This window comes from Carcharhinus amblyrhynchos, unplaced genomic scaffold (assembly GCF_965287045.1).
Source record: "Carcharhinus amblyrhynchos unplaced genomic scaffold, sCarAmb.v2.hapA scaffold_62, whole genome shotgun sequence".
NCBI lineage: Eukaryota > Metazoa > Chordata > Chondrichthyes > Carcharhiniformes > Carcharhinidae > Carcharhinus > Carcharhinus amblyrhynchos.
The window spans coordinates 1,123,828-1,136,236 of NW_027649802.1; the positions used below are offsets into that span (position 1 = coordinate 1,123,828).

The window sequence follows — 12,409 nt, forward strand, 5'->3', positions numbered from 1 at the left end:
TGTAACCCAGGGAGGATGCAGACAGTGAGATCAGACAGTGTGTAACCCAGGGAGGATGGAGTCAGTGAGGTCAGGCTGTGTGTAACCCGGGGAGGATGGAGTCAGTGATGTCAGGCTGAGTGTAACCTGGGGAGGATGGAGTCAGTGAGGTCAGGCTGAGCGTAACCTGGGGAGGATGGAGTCAGTGAGATCAGACAGTGTATAACCCAGGGAGGATGGGACAGTGAGATCAGACAGTGTGTAACCCGGGGAGGATGGAGTCAGTGAGATCAGACAGTGTGTAACCCGGGGAGGATGGAGTCAGTGAGATCAGACAGTGTGTAACCTGGGGAGGATGGAGTCAGTGAGGTCAGGCTGAGTGTAACCTGGGGAGGATGGAGCCTGTGAACTGAGACTGTTTGTAACCTGGGGAGGATGGAGTCAGTGAGATCAGGCTGAGTGTAACTTGGGGAGGATGGAGCCTGTGAACTGAGACTCTATGTAACCTGGGGAGGATGGAGTCAGTGAAATCGGACTGTGTGTGTCAAAGGGAGGAGGGATTATGATCCAGTTAATACATTAGTATCAGTTCTCAGCTGTGTCACAGAGCAGACTGTTATCAAGGAGTTCAAATGCATTTTTGCATCTGTCACGAGCCATGCTCATGAATCAGGTTTGATGCTGCAGTGAAATGGACCTGTGATGGGTTACCGTCATTCAGTGTAACAGTGACAAGACAGCTCTTATTTCCATTGTGTTCTCCAGCCTGGGGAGATTAAAGGTCAGAATCAATCCCTGCTTCAGCTCAAGATCAAACCTCCTCGATTGGAGGGTGTGAATGTAGGGTATGGAACATGAAATAGATAATTGTGCAACAGAACATTTTGCTAATCTGAGCATTAGAATCTGTCCAACACAAAGAGGTGTTTACACCTGGAGGCGTGCAGTCTCTGTAATAATCACCCAGCCCTTCTCCAGGTAACACAATGGATAGATTTCATAGAGAGGGAATTGAACCCGGACTGTTAGTTTACCAGACAAAGAGGTCCTTAGGAAACTGAAACCTGTTATTAATAACAAAGTAAAAATATGCTTGTTTCCAGGAAAGATGCTGCATTTTGTGAGGTAAGTATTTCTAATGGCTGGGTAGAAAGAGGGAGCTGAGTGACCATCTGGAGGGACATCAGTGTCACAGGTGAGGGAGCTCCTGAGTACTGGAATTGTCCTATAGATAGCTGGTATTGGGAACTGCCTAGATTGAGCTGAAACAACTCAGCATCTTGTCTGGAACTGAACATAATTTAAATTATAATTATTAATAACTGGTTATTGAGGACTGACAGGGAATGTCAGCGGTCTCTACCTGTGATTCTGCTGAAAGAAAATCAAGGCCAAAGGAGAGAGAGCATTTGCAGATTGTCTGGGCTTGGCTAGACGTGTTTCAAATCAGGAGACACAGGCTGAGTAAAAACAAAACACACCGGATACTGGGATCGGGGGAAAAAAAAACAGAAAATGCTGGAATAACTCAGTAGCTGTGGCAGCATCAGGGAGAAAGAAAGAGATAACATTAAGGTTCAAACCAAGAATCATCTTGGACTCAATGTGTTTACTCTGTTTATTTTTTCCTCAGATGTTGCCAGACCTGCTGGGATTTTCCAGCACCTTCTCTTTTTATTTTGAGAATTGAACAGAATTATCAGTGACCCTGCGTCGCAAATAAACTCCCTGAAATATCGTGTGTAAAATGTATGGCTGTTATGAGGAGTTTCTTGGTGTAATTTTACATGGAAAATTGTATTTTTTACAGACAATCAGAATTTGGAATTGTCTAACACCACCATGGCTGAAGGATCAGATCCAACACCTTCAACAAGAGTGAAAATGGATGTGGGTAGGTTCAGAAAATAATTCAAATAGTAATTTCTCACAGGACAGAGTTCCAGATTTTGAGCAAGAATTTACAGTTCAAATGGGGAGTGAAAAGGAGAACAGGGGCTGAGCAGGAAGAGGGATTGAGTGACCATCTATCAGTTCATCCTAGTCACAGATAGAGGGGGCTCATGAGTTCTGTATGAGTGATTCCAATCTTTGCTGATGAAGAAAACGCTTTGGAATCTTCTATTGAATATCTTCACCAAGGATACACAGCCAGGATTTCAGCCTCTCTTTATTCGTATTCCTCTGTCCTGGATCACTACATAGATTCAAGCTTCACTTCTCACAGACACCCTGTGGCATGTAGCCATGAGGGGGAGGGGTAGTGGGGAAGGGAGGGAGGGGAAGGAGGAATAGGGGAATGGGGGGAAGGGGGGAGGGGGGGAGAGTGGGTTGGGGGAGGGGTTGAGAGGGAGGGTGGAGTGGGGAGAGGGTGGAGCAGGGGCAAGTGTGGATGATGGTGGGGGTGGGGGAGGGTGGATGGTGGGGGAGGGGTGGGCGGGGGGAGGAGGGGGCTGAGGAGAGGGGGTGAAGAGAAGGAGTGAGGAGAGAGGGGGAGAAGGGAAGGAGCAGGAGTAGAAGGGGAAGGGCAGGGAGGAGGTGAAGGGAGAGGAGGGAAGGGGTAGGGGAGGAGGGGGAGGGGTGGGAGCGGAGGAGGGGGAAGGGGGAGGTATTCTTTCTTGGGCTACCTTCTTGCTCTGAATACATACATAAAAGACCCGGGATTCTCCTTCTCCCTGTTTGCTGAAAATGTTTTATGGCCCATTTTAGCCCTCCTAATTTGGTGTTAAAGTCCCTTCCTATTTTCTCTCTACTCCTCAGGGGCTTTGTCAGTTTTTTAGTTGCTGAGACCTATTGTATGTTTTCTTTTTGGCTAAGCTTACAATTTTCCTGGTCATCCATAGTTTCTGAATTCTGGCATTTCTTTCCTTCATTTTTCCGGTTCAGGCACGCCCTGCAGTTCAATCAATTGGCCTTTAAAAGCTTCCCACATGAGAGAGGTGGATTTGTCTTCAAAGAGCCGCTCCCAATCCACATTCCCCTGTTCCTGTCTAATTTGGATGTATTTGGCCCTTGTCCAGTTGAACCAAGGGTCACTCTTGTCCTTATCTATTACTATCCAAAGTCTTTTGGAATTATATGGAATCCTTTGCTCCTGTATCTTCTTTGAGCTTTCCAGGTGACGTGCAGCTGACTGATGCTTTTTTTCAAGTTTGAATTCCTTTGCTCCACCTTCGACTTGCTCTTAGCATCTTTGCAGTTCTTCGATAAATGCCCACTTTTTTTTGCAGTGATGACAAACAGCATCAAAACATTTGCAATGATTCACATAGTGTGTCCCTCAACACCTGACACATTCCATTGCTTTCACCTTTCTCCTTGCTGCCTCTTCCTTTCGTTGATGCAGTGCCGCCTCCTCACCACCATTGGTCTTCTGGATATCTTTTACATTGCAGCCATTTCCATGCATTGAAAGTCACTGTGGCTTCACCCCATAACTGATGCTGACTCGGTGTGCGAGGACGGGTCATTGGGGATGATGAGGAATAAATCCGGATCCGTTCAGATGACCAGAGCCTCGCTGGAATGATATTGTAAATTTAGTGTTAAATTGAAGAGACCCATAAAGGTGAATGAATTTGTGCTTTGGGATTTTTTTCACAATCAGACACACTGGAAATCTGAGTAGTTGTATGAGATTAAGAATGAAATGGGTAGCTGCATTTTACATTGTTGGTTTTAAACCTTGGTTGTAAATTATTGCTGTTGAATAACTTTGAGTTCTCAATTGAAGGAATTAAATGTCTGAATCACTTTTCCGTTTCCATGTTGGAGAAAGGAGAGGATATCAGCTGAGTTTGATTAGGGGGTACAGGTATAGGGACACAGACACTGACACATCCACACCAGTGGAGAATATGGAGCATTTGTAAAGCATCTTTAACATTCCCAGACACTCAGCAAGAGAAAAATTCAGTGGGAAAACAAATATGTAGTGTGTACATATATATATATATTCGAAGGAATAGCTGGGCAGGTGACTAATTTTAGTCAGATTGTTAATCTTTAAGGTGAATCTGAGAAAAGGAAAAAGTAAAGCAGCCGAGTGCCTTCGGGAGGGAATTCCAGAGCTCAGGAGTTGGCCTGAATTGTGGACAAATTATCTTAAAGATATACAACTTGTCAGATTGGGCAAGGAAGAGATGTCGCTGGTTTCTGGGGCTGCTGTTTGCGACGTGAATAGGAAGAGAGGGGCCATGGAGAGATTGAAAAGCTGTTTAAAATTGAACTGTTCTCACACTGTGAGACAGTGTGGGTTGGTGAACACAGGTGAATTAACTGAGACATGGTGTGAGTTGGTATGGATTTCGCAAACAGAGTTTCAGAGCGGTGAGAACATGGAGCTGAATACCAGCAGTTTGCGTGTTGAACCTGCTGCCAGGTTACCGAGGGACCTGATGAGGGTGACTGGTATTTTGTGAAACAGCTGCCACTAATATCGCGGTAACATGTGTAATTGTAATATTCTGAAATATATCTTACATCACAGTGAAGATCTTAATGCTCTGCTTTTGGGCTAGCGCTTAATATAAAAAAGGATAGTAAGAGTTTTTATAAATATATAAAAAGGAAGAGGCTGGCTAAGGTGAACGTTGGACCCCTAGAGGATGAGAGGGGGGACCTAGTGGTAGGGGATGGGGAAATGGCTGAGGTCTTGAATAACCTTTTTGTTTCGGTCTTCACGGAGGAGGACGTGAATAATTTGCCGGGTGTTAGCGATGGAAAGATGGTAGGAGTGGAGAGCCTGAATGGCATTATTGTTACTAGAGAGGCTGTGTTCGACAGACTGGAGGGACTGATTGTGGACAAGTCAGTAAAAAGTCTGACAACACCAGGTTTCAGTCCAACCTATTTATTTGATAATATACTCACTAGCTTTCGGGGTTACCCCCTTCGTCAGGTGAATGGAGAGTTCTGGCCTCAGACAGAGCATATAAAGCACAGACAGTTTAGAGATTACTGATTAGAATGCGAATCCTTACACCTAACCTGCTGTTCAAGACCTGAAGTGGCTGATAATGTGAGTGGAAGGAGCACTGATCACAGTTTAAAGAGATGTGTATTGTCTCCAGACAGTACAGTAAGTGAGGTTTTGCAAACCCAGGCAAGTCACGGGGGTTACAGATAGTGCGACATGAACCCAAGATCCCTGTTGAGACCGTCCTCATGTGTGCAGAACTTGGCTATCAGTCTCTGTTCAGCGACTCTGCGCTGTCGTGTGTCGTGAAGGCCGCCTTGGAGAATGCTTACCCGAAGGTCAGAGGCTGAATGCCCGTGACCACTGAAGTGTTCACCAACAGGAAGGGAACAGTCTTGCCTGGTGACTGTCGAGCGATGTTCATTCATCCGTTGTCGTAGCGTCTGCATGGTCTCCCCAATGTACCATGCTTCGGGACATCCTTTCTTGCAACGTATCTTTCTTGGACACACGCATCTCCATTAAGGACGGTCACCTCAGCACCTCACTGTACCGCAAGCCCACAGACAATCTCACAATGCTCCACTTCTCCAGTTTCCACCCTAAACATGTTAAAGAAGCCATTCCCTATGGACAAGCCCTCCGTATACACAGGATTTGCTCAGATGAGGAGGATCATGACAGACACCTCCAGACCCTGAAAGATGCCCTCGTAAGAACAGGATATGGTGCTCGACTCATAGATCGGCAGTTCCGATGCGCCACAGCGAAAAACCGCACCGATCTCCTCAGAAGGCAAACACAGGACACAGTGGACAGAGTACCCTTTGTCGTCCAGTACTTCCCCGGAGCGGAGAAGCTACGACATCTTCTCCGGAGTCTTCAACATATCATTGATGAAGACGAACATCTCGCCAGGGCTATCCCCACACCCCCACTTCTTGCTTTCAGACAACCACGCAACCTCAAACAGACCATTGTTCGCAGCAAACTACCCAGCCTTCAGGAGAACAGTGACCACAATACCACACAACCTTGCCACAGCAACCTCTGCAAGACATGCTGGATCATCGACATGGATACCATCATCACACGTGAGAATACCGTCCACCAGGTACATGGTAAATACTCTTGCAACTCGGCCAACATTGTCTACCTGATACGTTGCAAGAAAGGATGTCCCGAAGCATGGTACATTGGGGAGACCATGCAGACGCTACGACAACGGATGAATGAACATCGCTCGACAGTCACCAGGCAAGACTGTTCCCTTCCTGTTGGCGAACACTTCAGTGGTCACGGGCATTCAGCCTCTGACCTTCGGGTAAGCATTCTCCAAGGCGGCCTTCACCACACACGACAGCGCAGAGTCGCTGAGCAGAGACTGATAGCCAAGTTCCGCACACATGAGGACGGTCTCAACAGGGATCTTGGGTTCATGTCGCACTATCTGTAACCCCCGTGACTTGCCTGGGTTTGCAAAACCTCACTTACTGTACTGTCTGGAGACAATACACATCCCTTTAAACTGTGATCAGTGCTCCTTCCACTCACATTATCAGCCACTTCAGGTCTTGAACAGCAGGTTAGGTGTAAGGATTCGCATTTTAATCAGTAATCTCTAAACTGTCTGTGCTTTATATGCTCTGTCTGAGGCCAGAACTCTCCATTCACCTGATGAAGGGGGTAACCCCGAAAGCTAGTGAGTATATTATCAAATAAATAGGTTGGACTAAAACCTGGTGTTGTCAGACTTTTTACTGTGTTTACGCCAGTCCAACGCCGGCATACCCACATCATGTGGACAAGTCCCCAGGACCGGATGGAATGCATCCAAGGATTCTGAAAGACATGGCGGAGGTGATAGTGGATGTCTTGATGGTTATTTTCCAGACGTCGCTGGATTCCAGGGAAGTGCCGGAAGATTGGAAAACGGCTAATGTTAACGCCGTTGTTTAAGAAGGGTGGCAGGCAAAAGGCGGGGAATTATAGGCCGGTTAGTTTAACGTCTGTTGTAGGTAAAATGTTAGAATCCGTCATCAAGGAGGAAATAGCGAGGCATCTTGAGAAGAATTGTTTGATAGAGCAGACGCAGCACAGTTTCGTTAAGGGGAAGTCGTGTCTGACGAAATTATTTGAGTTCTATGAGGATGTGTCTAGGGCAGTGGATAGAGGAGAGCTGGTGGATGTGGTCTTTCTTGATTTTCAGAAGGCGTTTGACAAGGTATCTCAGAAGAGGTTATTGCAGAAGGTCAGGGGGCATGGAGTTGGGGGTAGGGTGTTAGCGTGGATAGAGGATTGGCTGTCAAATAGGAGGCAGAGAGTGGGGGTCAATGGGTGCTATTCGGATTGGCGGTTGGTGACTAGTGGAGTGCCCCAGGGGTCGGTGCTGGGGCCTCAGCTATTTACCATTTATATAGATGATCTGGTGGAGGGAACCGAGTGTATGATGTCGAAGTTTGCTGATGACACCAAGATCGGGGGAACGGCAAATTGTGTGGAGGGTGGGAAGAGTCTGCAGAAGGATCTAGATAGGCTGGGCGAATGGGCCAGGAAATGGCAAATGGAATTTAATGTTGGCAAATGTGAGGTTGTGCACTTTGGTAGGAATAATGGTAGGAAGGACTATTACTTACATGGCAAAAAACTGCAGCAGGCGATGCAGAGGGACCTCGGGGTCCTTGTGCATGAGTCGCAAAAACCCAGCTTGCAGGTGCAGCAGGTGGTCAGGAAGGCGAATGGGATGCTGGCCTTCATCGCGAGGGGGATCGAATAGAAAAGTAGGGAGGTCTTGCTGCAGCTGTATAGGGCATTGGTGAGGCCGCAGCTGGAGTACTGTGTGCAGTTCTGGTCGCCGCACTTACGCAAGGATATTTTGGCCTTGGAGGGAGTGCAGAGGAGGTTTACTAGGCTGATACCGGAGTTGAGGGGGTTGAACTATGAGGAGAGGCTGAATAAACTAGGCTTGTACTCGTTAGAGTTTAGAATACTGAGGGGAGATCTCATTGAGACGTATAAGATGATGAATGGGATGGATAGGATAGAGGTGGAGAGGCTCTTCCCGCTCAGAAAGGACAGTAGGACTAGGGGGCACAGCCTCAAGATAAGGGGGGGCAGTTTAGAACGGAGTTGAGGAGGAACTTCTTCACTCAAAGGGTGGTGAATCTCTGGAATTCTCTGCCCGTTGAAGTGGTGGAGGCTGCCTCGCGAAATATTTTTAAGACGCGGGTTGATGGGTTTTTGATAAGAGAGGGGATTAAGGGTTATGGGGAGAAAGCGGGAAAGTGGAACTGAGCCACGACAGATCAGCCATGATCTTATTGAATGGCGGGGCAGGCTCGAAGGGCTAGATGGCCCGACTCCTGCTCCTATTTCTTATGTTCTTATGTTCTTATATTCATATTTACACCTGACCCTGACCCTGATATTATCCTTATTACAGAGTCTCAGAATCAGGGAACGTCTGTCAATATCATGGCTGAAGGTTCAAACAGGGGAGAATGTTCAACATCTCCAAAAAGAATGAGATTGGACACAGGTAGGATCACAAAAAATACAGATATAATTTCTGTCTTGTCTGCTGCTCTCACAGGAAGAGGGAACAGGACAGGGACTGAGTAGAAATTGGGAGTGAGGCACCATCTAGAGCGGGTTTATCCAAAGTTCAGCCCAGGGGCCGGGTGTGATTTGTGAATCTCCTCTGTGTGTCCCCGGAGGCAGTTTTCAAATTGTTGTCAAACAGCTGAGTTCAAATTCAAATTTGGGCATTGTAAGGTTGACAAAGGGTGACTCGAGCAGAGTGTTCCTGAGTAACAGTGAGAGACGTGGGCCACAGAAATAGGAGTGATAGTGGCTGGAGATTCTGTTGTCAGGGGAATAGACAGATTCTTCTACCGCCCTGGCACATCACACATGGTAAGTTACCCCCTCGTACCAGAGGGAAGAATATCCTGGAACTGGTGGGATCGTCTTTGAGAAGGAGGAAAGACCAAAAAGATCCATGTTTTGAAGTAGTGACACAGATGGAAAGATGTTCATAGAGGAGCTGTTAAAACTGAAGCACTGGAATGAAAAACAAAGCATGAGTTAGTGATATCGGGATTATTCTGTGCTGGGTCAGGTCAGGAGGGAAATAAGAGGCTGGGTCAATGTGAAACTGCAAGGCTGGAACAGGAGTGGGGTTTCTCATTCTCGGTTTCAGAAGGAAGGGCCCCAGCGTCTGTACCATGAACCATCAAGGACAATGGAAAGATAAGTGGAAAAGGGAGAACAAACAATTCATACAAACATCTGAAATAGGAGCAGAAGGAGGCCATTCGGCCCCTTCATCACTTCTGCTGTTCAATGGGATCATCACTGATCTGTTTGTGTTTCAAAATCAACAGCCTCTGAAAGAAAAAAAACTCATCATCTCTGACCTAAAAAGACAACTTTGTTTTAAATAGTGTCCTGGACGTACCCACAAGGGGAAACATCCTTTCCATGTCCTCAGTGTCAATGCTGGATTTTAGAGGCTTCAGTCAAGTCACTGCTCACTTTTCTGGACTCTGAAGGAAACAAGCCCAGTCTGTCTCGTGTTTCCTCATAAGATAACCCGCTTCTTCTGGATATTAATCCAGTTAACTTCCTTTCAATAGCATCTAATGCACGAATTGTTAAATAATGAGCTCGTTAACTAGGCACAATATTCATCAAGTCATTTAGTCAGAGGTTTACAGCAGGGAAACAGGCCCTTCGGCCCAGCTTCTCCATGCCAGCCTTTTTTTAAAACCAGTAAGCTGGTCCCAATTGTCTGTTTAGCCCATATCCCTCCATACCCATCTTACCCATGTAACTTCTAAATGCTTTTTAAAAGAAAACATTGTATCTGACTCTATTAACACCTCTGGCAGCTTGTTCCAGACACTCACCACCCCCTGTGGAAAGAAATTGTCCCTCTGGTCTGTTTTGTATCTCTCCCCTCTCACCCTAAGCCTATGGCCTCTAGTTTTAGACTCCCCCACCCCCTACATTTGGGAAAAGTTGTTGACTGTCTACCTTACCTATACCTCTCATTAATTTACACTCTGTATAATATGTCCCCTCAGCCTCCTACGCTCCAGGGGAAAATGTCCCAGCTTATCTAGCCTCTCCTTATAACTCAAACCATCAAGTCCCAGGAGCATCCTAGTAAATCTTTTCTGCACCCTTTCTTGTTTAACACTATCATTTCTAGAATAGAGTGACCAGAACTGTACACAGTATTCCAAGTGTGGCCTCAACAATGTCTTGTACAACTTCGACAAGACGTCCCAACTCCTGTATTCAGTGTTCTGACCAATGAAACCAAACATGTGGAATGCCTTCTTCATCACTCTGTGACTTCACTTCTGAGGAGCTGTGAGCCTGTTCCCCAAGATCTCTTTGTTCTGTAACTCTCCCCAACGCCCTACCATTAACTGAGTAAGTCCTGCCCTAGTTCAGTCTATCAAAACACATCAACTCGCATTTATCTAAATTAAACTCCATCTGCTTTTCATCAGCCGTTTGAGATGTGGTCTCCCCAATTCCCTGTAAAACTGAAGCATAATATCCTTTTATCTTCAAATCCCCTCAAAATAAAGGACGATATTCTATTAACCTTCTAAATTATTTGCCGTACATGCAAATTATTATTTTCTGACTCATGCACTAGAACACCCAAATCCAAATGCATCAGGATTCTGCAGCCATTCTCCTGTTTTGTAATTCTGCTTATTTTGTTCTCCCTGCCAAAGCAAACAGATTCACATTCTCTCACATAGTCCATCTGTCAGTTTTACTCACCCATGCACAACCTCCTTGTATCCCCTTCACAATAACTTTTTCTACCGATGTTTGTATCATCTGTAAATTTAACCTTGGTGCCATTGCTTCTCTCAACTATTTCATTCATTAAAAAAAAACAAGTTGATGTCACAGCATAGATGCTTGCAGCATTCCACTTGTCCCAGCCTGCCAATCAGATAAAGCACCCATTCATAAATACTGTTTTCTACCAGCCAGCCAATCTTCAATCAATACTATTATGTTAATCCCTGCACTGTGATCTTTCATTTTCCACAAAACTTGCCCCTGGAATCCACGTGCAGCATGTCTACAGACTCCTCTTTATCCTTCATAGAACAGTAAGAAGTCTCACAACACCAGGTTAAAGTCCAACAGATTTATTTGGTAGCAAAATCCACTAACTTTCAGAGCACCGCTCCTTCATCAGGCAACTGGGATTTCAGTTCACAAACAGGGCATCTAAAGACACAAACTCAATTTACAAAATAATGGCTGGAATGTGAGTCTCCACAGGCAGTCAAGTCTCAAAGGTACAGACAGTGTGAGTGGAGAGAGGGTTAAGCACGGATTAAAGAGAAATGTATTGTCTCCAGCCAGGACAGTTAGTGAGATTTTGCAAGTCCAGGCAAGTCATGGGGTTACAGAGAGTGCGACATGGACCCAGTATCCTGGTTGAGGCCATTCTCGTGTGTGGAACTTGGCTATCAGTCTCTGCCCAGTGACTCTGCGTTGTTGTGTGTCATGAAGGCCGCCTTGGAGAACACTTATCCGAAGATCAGAGACTGAATGCCCGTGACTGCTGAAGTGTTCACCAACAGGAAGAGAACAGTCTCGCCTGGTGATTGTTGAGAGATGTTTATTCATCCTTTATTGTAGCGTCTGCATGGTCTCCCCAGTGTACCATGCCTCGGGACATCCTTTCCTACAGCGTATCAGGTAGACAATGTTGGCCGAGTTACAGGAGTATGTACCGTGTATCTGGTGGATGGTATTCTCACGTGTGATGATGGTATCCGTGTCAGTGATCCGGCATGTCTTGCAGAGGTTGCTGTGGCAGGGTTGTGTGGTATTGTGGTCACTGTTCCCCTGAAGGCTGGGTAGTTTGCTGAGGACAGTGGTTTGTTTGAAGGCAGGAAGTGGGGGTGTGGCTACTTTCAAAGAACACCAATGAATTAATTAAGCACGATTTCCCTTTCCATGCTGACTCTCCCAGATTTCCTTGAGTTTCTCTGTGTCCAGGTACAATCTTCTTAATGATCGATTTGAGTGCTTTATCTGTGACAGAACTCAAAGTAACTGGCCTAGAGTATATTTTTTTAACCTCCATCCCTCATTGAATACACAGGTTAAATTTATCAGGTTTTCAGCCTGATGGAACCGTTTCACAAACTAGGGAATTTTTGAAAATTAACACCAATGTATCCAGTACCTCATTACCCATCTCTTTGTGATCCCACGATGAATGCCATCTCAATCTGGAGATCTGTCAGCCTCAGCTCGAGCAGTTTGCTCAGTACCATCCTTCTCGTGATTGCAATTTCATCAAATTTCTTTCCTAATCGCTGTCCTACAGATATTACTGAATGTTTCTGTATCCTCTAGAGTGTAGATAGCAACAAATTGTGTTCACTTCATCCGCTAGTTCATTATTATCTGCTAGTCTGTCCCCATTGTCACTCTCCACAGGGCCAGCACCAACTGTAC

General features: G+C 45.9%; 1 protein-coding gene across 1 annotated transcript in view; it reads left to right on the forward strand.

Annotated features, from left to right (window-relative positions):
- Positions 1-1,794: 1,794 nt before the first annotated feature.
- The window catches only part of LOC145337700 (NACHT, LRR and PYD domains-containing protein 3-like), a 75,293-nt gene continuing 64,678 nt past the window's right edge, over positions 1,795-12,409 (forward strand). Inside the window, exons 1-2 of the mRNA XM_080182532.1 lie at positions 1,795-1,873; positions 8,340-8,435. Coding sequence (XP_080038658.1) covers positions 1,822-1,873; positions 8,340-8,435 — 148 coding nt within the window. The 5' untranslated portion in view covers positions 1,795-1,821. The remainder of the gene's footprint in view (positions 1,874-8,339; positions 8,436-12,409) is intronic.